Genomic DNA, 17,266 nt, shown 5'->3' with positions numbered 1-17,266 from the left:
AATAGAATTATTGCATACATTCAATTGTTGATTCCTATGGAAGAACTTTTTGGTTTTTCTCGAGACGTGCGTTTAGGACGGTCACAACACTGGTAAAAACGCCACAAATACCCCACACTACTTTTTTTTCTTCGCAGGGCCCTTTCGGCTGAAAACTTCGCAAACAATTAGGAACGCTTTTCTGGCCGCGCATGAAAGCGCCTTTCATTCAGGACGTGTAGTTAGTCATGTAGAATCTCTTTCGTCTCAACAATTAGAAAATATCTTTTTTTTAAGGTATTCACGGAGCTCGTTCACGGAGATAAGGTATTCACGGAGCACAAAGCTCATTTACATGTTTCTTTTACTTATTCTTTCGAAGATCGTCGTATTTGGGGGCAAATTATGTCTGCCTGGTCGAGACATTCCTGTGCAAGATACCGCGCTCGCTACTCTTATAGAGCTTTCACGAAATTTCTGCATAGCCTTAAAAAATGCACCTTGTCTGTAAAGTACTGCAAGATGCTTCACAGCATTGTCTTCTTAGGTAGCACTGCAGATGAAGACTAAAAATTAATAAGTGCTTGGACGATGTGCTCAAAGGCACATGAAAATATTTACCCGATGTGGTTTAAGCTCCTGAAAATGTTTAAGCATTGATCAATGTGCTGTAGCAGGACACATTGCCACAAAACGGTATTCGTTCTTGCTATAGATTTCCTAAAATGCGCTTCAGCAAACGTACAAGCCATTCGGCGCCTTACTCTGCAGCAAGGGCACCTTGTGAAGCGCTGAGTTCGAACCAGCATAGGGAATTATGCTAAGCCTGACTTACAGCTATGCGATATGTTAGAAGTTATAGCTTTGATTCCCGACATTAAATCCTGCTTTTTTAATATTCACCCAGGCTTCAAAGTAATGTGAGCGACTGCATGTTGCCGGAAGCAGTAGGGCCTAAATGGGAATAAATTTTGTGCATGTGGCACAGTGTTTTGCTGCAATCGTTGCCGACTTAATTGGTTCACACCTGCATTTGCCGCGCAGGTATCTTACCACGCAACCGACGTGATCCGCATCAAAGCTCTGATGCGTTACGGAGGTTACTACTTTGACCGAGACGTGTTCGTGATTCAATCCCTGCGACGCTTCCTGCGATACGAGGCAACCATCAACTTCGAGCCCGGCAACGCCATGGGAAACATGATGATGTTCTTTCACAAGGATTCGCGCTTCCTTCGGCTCTACCTGGAGACCTACCGCCAGTAAGTCGGGCGGTACTACTTTACTACTTTACTACTCCCGATACTACTTTTTCCCCTTGAGAAGTGAGGTCGACGGTTCGAAGCGAATAGAATCCATCTAGTATGATGCCTCCAGCCAACATAGCTCACTCTGGAGAGAAAAAAAGAAGGTAAGGCTACCGCACAGTGCCCACGCATGGACACGGAAACCGCTGGCACTCCACTATGATACATCAATTTCATGTGTGCCAGTTCAATAGACGAATGCCCAACGTAAGCGCGAACATGGCAATGGAAACCATACGCAACAGGATTGTATATTGAGGTGGAGCAATGGAGGCTCTTGTTGTTTAAGAAGGTTGTCATTCTCAGGCCCTTTGCAGAAGAAGTTGAGTTCTCAGTGTGAATCAACAGCAGGCGTAGACTACGACATGCGATTGAGAGAAAACCCTTGGTACTAAGGCTTAGGGAGTCGATAGGTGAACTAGGTTAGGCGTCCACACACTTACCCTCTCAAACACACATAAATAAACAAAAAGAAAAACATCGGAAAAACATCGGAGATTACTAACGCAATAGCGTTTCGCGAGTCCGGTATTAGGGCAAACGCAAGCGCAAGGGGATAGGGTCTGACCGCTTGACTGTGCCGTAACGGGATGAACAGAAGCGCAAATGTGAATGGTCTGCATGGTGCAGCCACCTGGTGGCACAGAGCTCAACCATACACAGCAGCAGTAACGAAGTGTATTCTTCTTTGCTGCTGGTGTGTATTTTTCGCAGGATTGTAATCATCAGCACGTTGTTTTCATAAAAGTTTAAAATGTTTTACACTTGGTTAGAGCAATATTAGCGCTTTGTGTGGCTGGTTAAGCGCTGCGCCAACAAATGGCGGGAGCGTGCAGACCGATCAGGCCGCTCACGTAAGTCTACGCTAAAGTTCCTTCATCAGCTTGAGTTTATGCCTCCAGCCATTTGCCGAAATGACCAGCTTGCCTGCGGTTACCGGAATACCAGACACGTTCGGCACTACGACTGAATGGTCGCAACGCACGCTGCTTCGATAGCTCTCGCTTGAGGTCGACGGCCAAGCGGCTAGCGGAGAGGTTTAGCGCGGGCGGGGTCGGGCTCCAAAACAACCGGAAGTGGACGATGTGACGTCGCATCGTGACGCAAACCAGTGAAGGCGGAGCTTAGCGCCGATTGCTCGGCGAACGAGTTGAGGAGGAAAAGCATGGCTAGGGAGGAGGGTAACTTCTAATCGCTTGTAGCTCCATTAATACGTAACGCTTCACTTAAATTGTGGTTCGATTGTTATATACTTAAGCTGTACCCTACGCGTCTACAAAATTTGCCCGAACCGTTTCAGGGGCCCTTTAAGCAAACTAGGAGGCTGCGCGTGGCGGTGTGGAGGTGCAGAGCCTCTTAGATACGCCGCACCTCTCTCTAAAAAAAGTTTGTTGTGAAGCACGCAGAAACACGGGGCCACTTTATCACTTCAGCGGTTCTGATTTCCACTGTGCAGGTTCAACGACTCACTTTGGTATTACAACGCCGGCCAGCTGCCCACCAAAGCTGTACTCACTACGCACCCGCATCTTGTCCACCGAATGCAGTACGGCATCGAAGGCGGACTGGACATGCTAGGCGTTCTGTACGAGCCTCACGCCTACCCGTACTGGCGGAACGCCTTTACCATCCACCTGTACACGTTTCACCGCGGGGAGTCACCATACGATCCACTGCACGCGGCTACGTTTAACGAAACCAACATCCGGGACCTCGACAATGCCTTCGGACAGATGGCGCGCTCGGTTCTGTTCGGAACCTCCGCCTTCGTGCCCCTGGACGCCCCCGTGCTGAGCGTCGCCGAGCTCGCGGCTAGAAAGGACCGGGGCGAAGACCTCACCAGCATGCGCCCAGGAAATGAGCTGCCATTTTATTACCCTGTGATCAACACCACCAAGTTTAAGCGCCATCACTGACGCAAGCTCACATGGAGATTGTGTACGGGGTGCTCTTAAGTTGTGAATTAATTTCAAAACTGTTTTGTTCTGTTTTACCGAACAGGGCCAGTGTGCTTAGGCTGAAGTGTTGTGATGTATAAAGTATAAAATGTTTGATGAGTTTTTGCAGCGACAACTGCTAGTGGTTGAGTCCCTCGTGTTCTTTTTTTTTTTTATGTATACCAGTGTTAACCGCCTTCCCTTGCCGAAAAACTACAGGAAAGGGTCAGTTTTCTTTTTCCAGTGGCCTTATATGCTCTGATGCTAAATAACTTTTGCTACTTGCGTAGAAGACTTGTAACGTCGATGTTCCTACCGTTGCATTTGCAGTGGCTCCGGTGGAAAATTCTGCTGGTTTGTTACCTGCAACGTGTAGACCACCTACACAAGCGAGATTAAGTAAGCGCAGAAACAACGTCGAAGAAGTTAGGGGTTTTCCGCAGGTTTCTGAAAAGACAAAGCGTTGTTCCTGTGAACTTCATTACAGTGAAGGATTTCTGGGTCTACAAATGCGTTTACTCCAATTTCTCCTCAGCATCACCTCTCATTCCATCTTGCTGCGCGTTTTTGGACCAATGCTGTCCATTTAAAGCGTTTTCCTGGAGGAGTCAAAAGCCCAGTGACTTCTTCAGGCACTCCTGAAACCGAAAAGGAAGAACGCAAGCCACCACCTTTGCCATTTTAGTCAACTTCTGGTTAGTAATATGCTATATTTCGTTGAACTCTTTGTCTTATCTACTTTCTTTTACTTAGGAGATCGTCGTATTCCATCTATCTATAGAAGTTGCTTGTTTTTGTTACTTCTGGCCTTTCGAGTACAAGAGTGAAAGGGTTCAAATAAAACTGAAGATGTTTCGTTAGCGAAATTACAGGTTGTACGTTGAAATTTAAGTTTAAAAGGGGCAAGAAAAGGAAGAAGAGAGAATATAACCAATCAAAAAGGGTAATACAAGAGAGAAGAAAAAAAGGAAAAAAATAAAGAAAGGATAGAAATATTGAAGAACTTGAAAGGAGAAGCGATATGTACGCACGACACACTTGTACTTTCAATGCAGCATAGTTGAAGAAAGCCTAAATAGAGTTTTTTCCTATGTTATTTCTTTCTTTCTACAATAATAATGATATGAAATTTTCTTTTCTCAGAGCCAAGCTAAGTCTAAGTGTAAGTTGCTTTATCAAGAATGACATAATGCCTATTTTCCATTCAGTAAATTCTCAAGGCATTTCATTTTTAGCCCTCTTAAAGTCACCTCACTACCTCAAAAGTTAGGCCAAAAAACGTTGTTATTCCTTCCTCTGACGTGTTACTGCAACTGCCGATTAGAGGAGCGTTTCCGACTAAAGTAGGGGGAAAAATTTTTGAACTGTCATTTGCATGCCCCCTAATGCTTCACGCTTGTTGTCCTTTTTATCGCCTCTCATAGAAACTACAACCTCTGATTCATGGATCGCAGTTGTGAATAGTTGAACGCTTTTAAACTATTAAGACAAGAGTGTATGAGTCGCGACGCCAATTGCATAAGTCGGAAAGATAACTGAACAGTAACTTAGGAAGCACGTGTCTGCTGCCATACTCGATCAGACAGCGTTCAGCCACACGTCCTCTGTGATTAGATAAAGTGGAACTGTAAGCCCTTGTATCATTCTGTAGTCTTCACAAACGTTGACGTACCATTCCGTCGACGAAGATCTTCCCGTCCTCATCATTCATTCCGTTGTTGGCCTAAAAAATGTAAAAGGGAAGTAGGTTAATTTAGTATTAGAGAAGCTCAGCTCTACCAGCTAAAGCCAGCAAATTGGAAACTTGCGCGCTCTAAGCGTGTAGTTAATGCTTAATTACAAGTCATGGATGTCCAGCGCATAATTGCAATATGCGTTCACCAGTCGCTGAACACATTGCAAATCTTTACGGTCTTTAGGCCACGGTCTTTATGCAAACAGAGGGAGGCGTTCCTTTCCCATCACCTAACCACGATGACAGCGCAGATAATGAAATACTTTGGTATCCACGCGGGATCTAATGGACCATTGTCAACAATTTAAGGCTTTCTCACCATCAGCATGTCGGGTAATTTACGTTTTTCTAATCAATTATATTTTGCCATCTTTCTATGCCCCTATATTATTCGTACAGCGCAAGATAGAAACCTCATGCATCCGGGCTTAACAAGAAGCTATAGCTCGGGAGCGCCTTATACAAATACATGTGAAAGGAGAAATCATTTTTATCAACAAATTCGAAACAAATGTTGTTGTAATGTTTGGTGCATATATATATCCATTGATTGTAGGAAGGAATTCCCTATTTACATTATTGTATTTTTTATTCTAAACTTGTTGAAAACTCCAAGAAAGCTTGAGTACCCAGCGCATAACTCTGTATCACAATTCCGAAATGTAAAGCAGACAAAAATTTTAATTATGTGCACCACTCCCATATATACCCATGATTTGTGAACAGGGCATTTGTAGAACCCACAACTAATTGTAACAATATTAGGTAAAGTGTGAATTCACTGATTAATTGGATGCGCTTAAACTGTTCTTGGTATTGAGCGAATTTATTGGTAAACTACGTTCCAGTTTTCTTTTTTTCGGTTGTCGATTGCCGCGAACTTTGGCGCAACATTTTAATATATCAGCAATAATAGGGCTCTTGCAGAAAAATTTATTGACATCGTCTCAATCGTTTGCTATTTGGAAAATTTCTCCGTTTGTCTTGAATAATAGAATCGGCGTTGGTACTCCGATGAGCATTCCTCGTAGCCTCGCCGATTTGGAGAATCTTAGAAATTAGGCATTGTTGATACGACATATCGGAAGCAATATTGCAAAATAAGCTCAAGTGCGCAAGGAGGACAAGACAATTGCTCTCGCTATGTATACACGCGCAATATAACCACTTGAAGGTCGGGCGTGTGTAGTGTTTCCATCGGTATGTGTAGCTGCGAAGAGTTCTGCGGTGTACATGTCTCTCCTGTTCCTGAATTTCTTGTGCTCCCTGTTAAGTAAGAACATGCCGTATTTTCCAGTCGCACTCTTGTATAAGACGCACTTGCCGCCTAAGGCACCTATTTTTACGAAAAAGTTTACATATAAGGCACGTTTTGAACAAGACGCACATCTTATACAATATTGCGCACTTTGCAACGAGTTACAAGAGGCTCCGCACGCACGTATCTTCGCCGCAAAGTGCCGAACTTGCATGATTCTGACGCACTCAGCTACTACGCACCGCTAATTACCCGATGATTAGGCGCAATCAAAGCAACTCATCTCGCACGAATGTCTGTGAGCGCAAAATGAAATTGTGTTATTCATGTCAAGTGAACGTTATCTAGCTGAACCCTGTTCTGACTTTCGCCTTTGTCATTAGTGCAGCCATGCGGCACCTCCTATGTTCATTAGGGCAAAAATTCACATACAAGGCTTTTAAGCTGTATAAGACGTGTCACCGGAAAAACTAAGGAAAAAGAATGCCCGTCTTATACACCGGTAGATACGGTAATAGTTCGCACAGTCCAAATGATGAACTACACATGTATAGTTCATTTTTAGCTCCAGCATGAATGAATTACACGGTACATAACCGAAATGAAAACAACGGCTAATACACACGAAGAACACCCAAAGTTAACAATGAGTGAGCGCCAACTACCGCTGTTTTCATTCATTAGGCAGGTAAGCCGTAGTTTGCACAGTATGAGTGATTTTGGTCGTCTGCATACTGCACGCAATTTGTGCACCACGTACACCACGTATATGCACGGCTACCCAACATAAGCAACGCAACACTGAACATTTTGTGTCTCTTTGAAGCGAGTATACCGTTCCGCTCACATCCTGAATACGTATGTTAGAAAACCTGAGTTCCACGTCCCGCTCTTGTTGACACGCACCTTGACTTCGGCAGCGGCGTCCTGAGTACAGGTTACGTACTGCAATGAATAAAAATGGAGGAATAACAATATCGCCATTATTAACATTCATGTCGACATGCCTTGACACCGCGAAGTTAAGAACACATACGTTTCGTCGTCCACCACACATCCATCATTTCGTTAACAATACTGCGCAACGCTGTTCAAATGCCAACATTATGCCGTTGACGTTTCGGTTTAGCAACTTTAGGGTCACATTACAGTGACTCACTATAACGGAAAAGTTAGCATCTCAGTGCGCAGTGACATCCTCGACAAGTCACCGCAAAGCGGACCTGTGCCCATGCAGATTTTTTTTAAGCGATAGCGGAATACGCGTTCAATGCTGAGTTTTAACGCTGTGTATTCCTTCTTTTGTTTCCTATTTCCTAGTCTTTAGTTCGTATTAAACTCAATGGCCTACTAGGCGAGGCGTACTTACAGTCACGCCGTCCCTAAGAAACGAAAATTTATCTTCTGCCTAATAATTGAAATAACAAAATTTACCCATTCCTCCAGCTGTGAAACTCTGTGCGCCCGCAGCAGGTGCCGCAACATCATCAAAACCAAGTTATACTCCCAACGTCGCCTTCATACAACACTGCACTGCCTCCGAGATGATTACATGTAAGCTACAAATCTCAGAGTCTACGGGACGTCCAGGTCCGCGCACAAGTTTGCGGGCGTTGACACAGAATAATTACCGAGTGCTTAGCGCAGTCGGCCAGATAATGAACGTTGCCGCGGGAACAGTTGTTCGATGCACAGTGTCGGTGGCTGGGGTAAGTATGGCTCCTTTATAATGCAAAAAAAAAACAGTTGGACACAGAAACTTCAGACTTCTTATGTGACCGAAGGCCAGGGCACTGTAGTCGCTTTGGTGAAATGTTTTCCCTCGCGTATTCATCGGCCTGTCGTCCTGAACGTTGTAAACTTGCACGCGGTTCCTTTTTGAAACGTGATGTTGGTGGTGTACCGCATATTATACAATAGTGATTTCGCGTCCAGAGTGTTGCTGCTGTTGTTTCCTGTGTGATGAAGATCGGCAGGCTGAAAAGCTCTTTTGCCATCGCGTGGCTCATGCCCAGTTCGTTCACTGGCTGCGCCCTAGCTGCTGTTGCCGCGTTGGTCGCTGCTTCTCGACGAACGGAATAAACCGCCTTTATACCTGTCACGTATGTGGCTCCTACCAACGAAGGGGACCGGCCTAGAAATTGATATGTGGGGAGGAGTGGTGCCTTTTCGCATATTGAAAGATCATTAGCGCGTGATAGAAGACGATGACGACGGTAACCCGCACACCGAAAGCGTTGCGTGAGCTTTTGCATATAGGGAAGACACAATGTCGGGTTGTGTTAGACCTTGAGGAATTGGACGTCAATCAGAGCATTTATTGAACGGTGTTTATACTCTGGGCACCATCGGCTATTTTTGTGTACCATGTTAGGTCACGCCCCCGCCGGATTTTCGCGAAATGGGCCGTATAATGGTGCCGCAGAAATAGCACTCTTCGCTGCCTTTCCCAACCTTTGCGTGATCTTTGCTGTCTATCCCGTCAAACTTCGCTCTGGCTGACGAAAAAAAAATGCAAGTAAAGTTCCATGTCCCACTGATAAAAGCGAGAAGTCACGCTCTTCTGGCTGGTAGTAAAACTTTCGTTTTACGCCTGAAAAGACGCCTCTTTAGTTGCGCCACAATTCATTAGAAATGAGATATGTTAAAGTTCGTATGTATACAGTGCCAGAAGAACAAAACTGACTGCTATTGGAAGGCCGCGTTTAATAAAGGTTTCTTTGCAGCGTCCGAAGGTGCATGCGCTGTGGTCTCTGTACGTGCTGTGAAGTCTGGGTGTACTCGTGCGATCGGCATTCTCAGCCAACATCCTCCACATGAGATTGTAAACAAAAGTATATTAACCAACGCAGTGGGTCAGAACATTGCCTGAACACTAATTGGCTTAACGCTGAGAGACACCTTGAGATGACTTTGTCCGGAATGTTCCCTGCAACATGTTGACAAGGAAGGTGGGGGCGGTGATGTGGATTTAACGACAGCGACGGCATAATGAAAAGGACCGACACGAGAAACCTAGTTCCCCTGTCCCTGACTTCTTTCGCAGTGAAAGGCTTTTTCATAGACATCTGCCTCCTGTTACTACAGCAGACGGCACCTATAGCGCATATCTTTTGAACGTAGCCTCAATGTACTGACAGTGGCCATGCGATTTAATGTTTCTTTGAACGAACGCTTAAGTAATACATCAGCCCCGTCCTTCACTATACCTTTCTCGTCATTTTTTCCTACATTCATTTTCTAAACGTTCTTTTCATGCCTCGTAGCGCCTTACTCCTATAGAAGAGAAACGCAATGCCTTCCACCTATGTAGCTTGCCGGTTAAAACTAATCTAACATTATTCTCCGACAGCTGTACACCCAGATGAAGCGCTCCTATGTAATGTGTAGACATGACTTTCAAATTTAAAAACCAATCAGCATCCTTGTATTATATATTGGTGCTGCTTACAACGTATTCCTTGGTATTCATTAAGTGCAGGGACAGATATTTCGCACATCGTGAATATTGTTCTACAGGTGACCTAGAGAAAATTAAGAGAGTGCGCTCAGATACTGGCTTTTTGAGCCCATACTCAGCGGGTCATACGATTTCTTGGTTTCAACCTTTCAATACATGACTTTTCAGTACACCTTTCTTCAATACACAAATTTTAGGGCTTTGAAGTCAGACTAGTCTCTCGTACTGGAAGCATGTTAGCACTGATAAAAGCTCCATACAGTGAATGTTCTTGCGCAAGCAGGCGCACCACCAGAAACGTGGTTGAAACTCTCACCACGGCTGGCTTCTTGTCGTCGGGCTCAGACGCCAGTTTTGCCCCACAGTCGTTTAGTTGTGGTACCATCTGGTTGACGACCTGCGAGTAATTGAGAAGCAAGAAAAAAGAAATATCAAAGGGCGGCTGATTTGAGCTTTTTGAACTTATTGAACGCGAGTGCCTTGCTTGCCGGGTTTCGGTCTGCCTTTTTATAGAATTTGATGAGGTGGAATTTCGGGCGAGTCGGTGATTCAATATCGACATGTTTGCACAGCTCAAAATATGAGGACTGAAGGGAGAACACAACATAGGCGCCGACTACAACTGATGTTTATTTGCGATATCGCCAGAACTATTTACATGAACAAAAGTAATAAATACTTGATTTCGTTTTTCTTTTGTGAGGGCAATATACAGCATGCTGATGCAAACGTCAACCAGTCGCTGTATCTTGTCAGCCTCTATGATTTGACGTGCAAGCTGTTCTCGGTGTTTCGAAATCCCGACGCAGTTTTCAAATTCAAGGGAACAATGGCAGTCTCTGCAGTGAATGCCACGATGACCTGGCACGGTTGTGTAAACATAATAAAAATACCCTTTCAATCGCTCATCTAAACATCTTCCTGTTTGGCCAACGCATTTCTTTCCGCAATCCGAGGGAGTCATGTAAAGCACACCCAGGGCGCATGCTCCAAAGCGCTTCCTATGGTTAGTACTGCAAATATTTCGTCGTGTGGCATGAGCGTTCACACGCCTAGAGAGCACTGATAATTTTTACGGGGCAGAAAAAAACAAATTCTGCCCATTTGCCTATCTTATTCAAGCTGTGCGACATCTTGTGCAAGTAAGGGCGCACCGCGACTGGCTTATTTTGTCTCTGGCAGCGTTGTGAGCTGGTGCTTTGTCTTCCAGCTTGATTTTCTTTAATATCTTTTCTGCAACTGAAACTAACAAGCACTCGGGGTACCCAGCATATGTTAGGCTGGAGGCCTGCGCTTAGAGACTGCGCATTGAGTGGAAGCAAAACTTGCTTAGGACATTTGTGAAGCAAATATTTAAAATGCCCCGTTTAACAAGTTTATAATGGGCCGTAAGATATGACGAAAGTGGCTTGTTCCCTCTGGGCTCATACATCCAGCACAATTGATCTATAGAGATACTAAGTCGCAAATCTAAAAACCTTAACGAGTCATCTACCCGTAGCTCTTGTGTCAGGACAAATGGCGACACACACTCGTTGAATAGGCAAAGTGCATCTGAAACAGCAGGTTAGAAACCTTGACCGTCACACGCAAAAAGTAACAAGAAGTCATCCACAAAACGGAAAACTTCTACTACCAGGGTGTTATCAAGGCAGCTAGCAATAAGTCGGCCATGGTAAGCGAGAAAAATGTCGCTTAATATTGGTGCTATGCCAGAACCAATGCACACACCGCTTTCTTTAATGTAAATGTGTTCATGTCTCATGGCATGAACGACTTACCATGACCGCCTTATTGCACACGTAGTGGGATCGTTCCCCTCTTGCGGCAAGCTGAGTATTTATCCACTTTAATTTCCAATAATTTATCGTTTTTTCATTTCATTTATTAGGCACAAGTAATTTCCCCTACGTTGTGCTTGGTGTCAGTGTTTGTTGGCTTTTTATGATACGACTAATAAAAATCTGGCCCCTCGGTTAACCCCCTTTCTTCTCGTCTATCTTTTTCCACTTCTTACACTAGATACAATTTTTCTTCGGATTTCACAAAGGAAGAATATATACACCACTGGGTTCAATATTTTGCCCATTGCTTTTCGAGTGTTCGTTGAGGATTTGAAAACTGCGCTGTTCGAACACCATCAATCGACATTATGGTGTATTGCTTACACTGGGAATGGCTGATGGGGCCGCCATTAGATACGCGCGAAACATCTACAACCTTGATATGAATCTTATGTGTTGCCATGTGCCATGTGTTGATATTTTAGACAGAACAAGATAATGTGAAGCCTTTTTTTCCTGCTTTATTAGTAATACCTAAGTATCTGATTCTCGTGTACTCAGTCTACAAAATCGTACAATAAAGATAAGTTGATAGTTGGTGCTCCGTTTTTGTTTTGTTTATTAGGTTCTCCCGCTGTATGGCGCTAAATACTCCATTCAAACTTTCCTTTTCCAGTTCTCCCGATAGTTTGTCCCTTCATGCACTGTGCTTTTTCTCAGGAATAAACTCGCCAGCTCACGTATGTTAATTGCTAGATAATCATCCCATCATCATCATAATTAACAACCAATCTTAAGTCCACTGCAAGACGAAGGCCTCCCCTTCCCATCTCCGATTACCCCTGTGCTGCGCCAACCGATTCCAACTTGCACCTGCGAATTTCTTAATTCCATCACCCCAGCTAGTCTTTTGCCATCCTCGACTGCGTTTCCTTTCTGTTGGCGCCGATTCCGTAACCCTAATTGTCCACCGGCTATCTAACCGCTTAGGCAATATTTACAACCCACCTGCACGGCAACTTCCGGTGTCATTGATGCCATGTCCAAGAGGCAGTCGCGCATCTCTGAATACTTGCTCATAAAGAGCTGCTTGCTGTACGGATCCGTTATCTTCTCTTCGACCACCCTTGCGAGCAGTTCCTTCATACCATCCGCATCCCCTTGAGCGCACGCGACAGAAAAAGAAGAAGATACAAAACATGAGGAGAAGGCACAGACATAGTTTCAGAGCCTATTTCATGCGCTAATGAGAATGCCCAGAACGCTTGGACATGTGCCCGCGATACAGGCTTGTTCAAGGTAGTAAAATGCAGGCACGCAGTGCACAATAACGAGTAGAACGTGAAAGAAAACACAAACGCCTGTTTGTGTCCATGTTTAGCCGGCCTGCCTTTTCGCGCCCAGCTTCCAAGTCAACGTACTCAACTTGTGAGCGATTCTCAGGGTGCTGAAGGCTGGGTCTACAAGGGATTGCGATACCATCAACCACGCGATGCCATCAACATGCGAGCATCAATGAGCACTGTGCACAGGTTGGGAACGTAATTAAGAAGCCGCATCTGATGCGCCGATCGGCAGAATAAACAAAAAATTTCATTTCAGCTGCGATTCCCCGCAAGATGTCACGTAGTCACAAAGGCATCCGGTAAGTTTTCAGCCGTGTACATCATGTTTCATCGGTTTCAAAGAGCATGTCGGGAACGAGTCACACGTCCTGTTGAACAAAACGTCCCTCCATGCCTCTGCTGCTTAAGAACAAGAGATAAGGCCCAATTCCACTTGAAACAAGACGTACGACATGTCGGAAACAATGTATGTCGGTAACAAGCAAGTTTTTTATAGCGTTCAGTAACGCTGTATATGCAATTCTTTAGAGACCATGCTATCGAATGACACGACAAACGATTCACCTTTTACCTTATGTCATACAGGGCATCAGTATAACCATTGATGAATGATTGGTCGTCTGCTACGCATGGGCGTCTGCCAAAACTGTTTCTTCACCTTGGATTGGGCCCATTGCGGCGGTGATCAGAAGAAAGGCAAGGTCGAAGATCCGGAGGCGCATGGTATCCTAGATTCCCGACGAATCTTGATTCAGAAGAGCCCACCTTCGATCTCTTCACATGCCCAGACGTGGGACCTCTAACAATACAAGCGGTTCTCGCACGGTTGGTGAAGCATGCAATACACGCTCAAAGAGAACGAAGTTGCGTGCATTTTTTTTTTCTTTTCGAATTCGATTGCATCATTACGATGTTCACGCAGTTTGCCAAGACGTCATTGTTCGATGAGCCATTTTTATTATTTATTTTTGCATGCTTCTGGATTCGATCACGTCTTTACAGGAATCCCTTAGTTCTCAGTCGACGGAGTCGTCAACGCTGTACGTCACCGACCTTGAGCACGTCTCGAAAAATGGTCGGAACAGAGAGCACCTACACCGCGCTACATTGGCAGCACCGTGAATTATTCAACGTCTTGTGGCCCTCTAGACCGCGGAGATGCGTCAAAGGCGGCGGGCACGCTCTGAGGAGCACGGAGGCTTCCTTGTCTTGCCCGTCGCGTGTAGTGCAAAATTGAATGTTCGTTTTTTTTTTTTTTTTTTCGGGGCTTTGCATCACCGCTCGCCATGAAAAAGCCCCGACTTTCCCGCGTGATCGCACGGACGCTGACGCTTGGCGTATCTGCCGTGCGTTTCTGGCGTTGTTTCTTTGGTGTTCAATGAGAGTAACAAAGTTCGATGTCATCTACGTTCGCTGGGTTCTGCGTTGTCCAAAAGGAGCCGCACCGTTTTTGCTAGCCATTGAAATTTTCGTCATTTGAACACAGCACGGTTTCTTACCTGCAAGGCAAGGAACGACTAATAATCACATTACTGCACGCTAACTACAAAAGGCGAGAAAGAAAACAGGGCCACAGCTGTCTTTTTTTGTGTGTCCAGCGCTTGTCCTGCTTTCTTTCTCGTGTTTTGTTTGTTCTTGCGCGGTCCAAATATAGACAGGTTACAACTCGCGCGCTTTTCAATCTTTGTGGAATTTTTCACTGTGCAGAAATGTGTGCCTCTCATCGTTCGGAGAACTAAGCTTGCGGCCGCAAAGAGGGCGAGTGTAATGTAATTATATCTTTCGCTCAATGTTTATATTTCATTTGCAATCCTTTAGCGGTAATGTCCAGCTGAAAATGGTGAGTGCCATAAGCCGCGGTACTCTAGGGGCGTAACATCGCGCTACTAAGCTATAGGTTACAGGTGTGACCGCCGTCACAGCAGCCACATTTCGCACGAACGCTCGCGCACTTAGATTTAGATGCACGTTAAAGAACTCCGAGCAATGCACATGTGCATATGCAATGCATATGCCTGCAGTGACCAACTACGGCGGGCATCGCGATCTTATTGAAGTTTGTGGTACGCAAAATACCCAAATTTCAGTAATATAGAGAACTATCGTTAACACGAACTCAGTTAAGCCGAATTCTCGCATATAACGAACAATATGGGAACGTTTGTTTGGTTTTCCGTAGACTCAATGCAAAAAATTCGCTTAAGACGAACCGCCTCAGACGGGCTCTTCAGTAAAAACGAACATTCGTAGTGACCGCCACCACTACCGATCCTGGAGGCTAGGGTGCCTCGATGCACTGCTGCAGCGGGCGCGCGCATCGAGGCACCCTAGCCTCCAGGGTCGGTAGCGGTGGCGGTCACGATGATTGTAAGTCACCCTACTTGAGGCCTGCGGCGCACATGCCCGTAGACAGAGGTAAAAAAAAGAGCAGGAAACAAAAAGAGAAAGTGACGTTTTACTTCGTGAACGCGGGTGACGGGCAAGCATATGGGTGCTATAGCACGCCAGACGATTTCGACTATCCGATTCGCAGATCGTATTCAAGACAGGATTCGCGCGGTCGCGCCACGCGCAGCAGCCACCGGATTAGAATGCCCCCTTGCAAACATTCGCTTACAAACTAAATTGACTAGCATGGTGTAAGCGCGCAAAGACAAACATGAAAACACCACACTCGCTGACCGCGGAAGCTCGCTGTCAAAACGCTGGCGTGGGGAATCACGGCAGCAGCAGCGAGCGAAGTCACCTTAGCGCTGTACACCCCATCAAACTGAGCAGCGAGAACACAGCGCGCGCAAACCTACGAGCCATCGACCCACCTGGACTGAGCTACCAAAGCAGACGCGTTCAAGATAAAGCCCGCGCGATCGCGCGCAGCCGAAGTACTAGGCCACCCTCCCTACTCTCCCCGGTGCCATTAGCGCGGCGAAAGACGGCGTGCTCCCCCCTCCCTTTTCCTTCCTTGCGCGCGCGAGATTGAGCGGCCATCGTCGTCTCAACGCGTACGCTTTCACTCTCACACACAGCGTACGGCGCGCGAGGACGATGTTAACACGAGACGAACCCGGTACAAACTAAACCTGTAGTAACTGCCAGAGGTGATCAACCCAGCGCTCCGGCGCCTACCTTCCTCCTCCGCGACGCTTAACCTCGTTTCTCCTTCCCCACTTCACTCAACGTCACCTAGACATTCCTCTAGGTTGCGTTGCTTTGCCGCGCGCTCAATGCACTCCTTCATACTTTTGCTAGCTTGGAGTCTGCACCGATGACCTGTGAGGTGGCAGGCGCCTGCTTTAACTCCCTAGTGAACTTTTTCCAGAATCGCGAAGACATAGAAGGATTTTTAGGGTCATTAGGTGCGATGACATCGTTCGTGGCTGCTCATCTATTTGCACGGAAACGCCAAACAGATCCCAGATTGGAAGAAATCAAGCAAGGCTACCGCTTGAAAACACTTTTCCATTCATCATCATCATCATCATCATCATCAGCCTGGTTACGCCCACTGCAGGGCAAGGGTCTCTCCCATATTTCTCCAACTACCCCGATCATGTACTAACTGTGGCCATTTCGTCCCTGCAAACTTCTTAATGTCATCCGCCCACCTACCTTTCTGCCGCCCCCTGCTACGCTTCCCTTCCCTTGGAATCCAGTCCGTAACCCTTAATGACCATCGGCTATCTTCCCTCTTCATTACATGTCCTGCCCATGCCCATTTCTTTTTCTTGATTTCAACTAAGATGTCATTAACTCGCGTTTGTTCCCTCATCCAATCTGCTCTTTTCTTATCCCTTAACGTTACATCCACATTCTTCTTTCCATAGCTCGTTGCGTCGTCCTCAATTTAAGCAGAACCCTTTTCGTAAGCCTCCAGGTTTCTGCCCCGTAGGTGAGTACTGCTAAGACGCAGCTGTTATACACTTATCTCTTGAGGGGTAATGGCAACCTGCTGTTCATGATCTGAGAATGCCTGCCGAACGCACCTCAGCCCATTCTTATTCTTCTGATTATTTCCGTCTCATGATCCGGATCCGCAGTCACTACCTGCCCTAAGTAGATGTATTCCCTTACCACTTTCAGTGCCTCGCTACCTATTGTAAACTGTTGTTCTCTTCCGAGACTGTTACACATTACTTTAGTTTTCTGCAGATTAATTTTTAGACCCACCCTTCTGCTTTGCCTCTCCAGGTCAGTGAGCATGCATTGCAGTTTGTCCCCTGAGTTACTAAGCAATGCAATATCATCAGCGAATCGCAAGTTACAAAGGTATTCTGCATTAGCTCTTATCCCCAATTCTTCCCACACCAAGTCTCTGAATACCTCCTGTAAACACGCTGTGAATAGCATTGGAGAGATCGTATCTCCCTGCCTGACGCCTTTCTTCATTGGGATTTTGTTGCTTTCTTTATGGAGGGCTATGGTGGCTGTGGAGCCGCTAGAGATATCTTTCAGTACTTTTA

General features: G+C 45.7%; 2 protein-coding genes across 2 annotated transcripts; one reads left to right on the top strand and one right to left on the bottom strand.

Moving 5' to 3' along the window:
• The first annotated feature begins 1,031 nt into the window (after nt 1-1,031).
• On the top strand, nt 1,032-3,202 carry LOC126527646 (uncharacterized). Its single transcript, XM_050175456.2, has 2 exons — nt 1,032-1,241; nt 2,743-3,202. Exons 1-2 carry the CDS (start codon nt 1,066-1,068, stop codon nt 3,200-3,202), a joined length of 636 nt encoding a protein of 211 aa, XP_050031413.2. The 5' UTR covers nt 1,032-1,065.
• Nucleotides 3,123-14,422, bottom strand: LOC126527731 (uncharacterized). The gene is made up of 6 exons (XM_050175607.3): nt 13,465-14,422; nt 12,469-12,620; nt 9,993-10,073; nt 7,123-7,161; nt 4,896-4,946; nt 3,123-3,861 (listed from the first exon to the last, which is right to left on the bottom strand). The coding sequence occupies exons 1-6, from the start codon at nt 13,526-13,528 to the stop codon at nt 3,832-3,834; spliced, it is 417 nt and encodes a 138-aa protein (XP_050031564.1). The 5' UTR covers nt 13,529-14,422; the 3' UTR covers nt 3,123-3,831.
• Between the last annotated feature and the right edge of the window lie 2,844 nt (nt 14,423-17,266).

Source organism: Dermacentor andersoni, chromosome 9 (genome assembly GCF_023375885.2).
Source record: "Dermacentor andersoni chromosome 9, qqDerAnde1_hic_scaffold, whole genome shotgun sequence".
In the NCBI taxonomy this organism is placed as follows: Eukaryota; Metazoa; Arthropoda; class Arachnida; order Ixodida; family Ixodidae; genus Dermacentor; species Dermacentor andersoni.
This window is presented reverse-complemented; position numbering and strand designations above follow the sequence as displayed.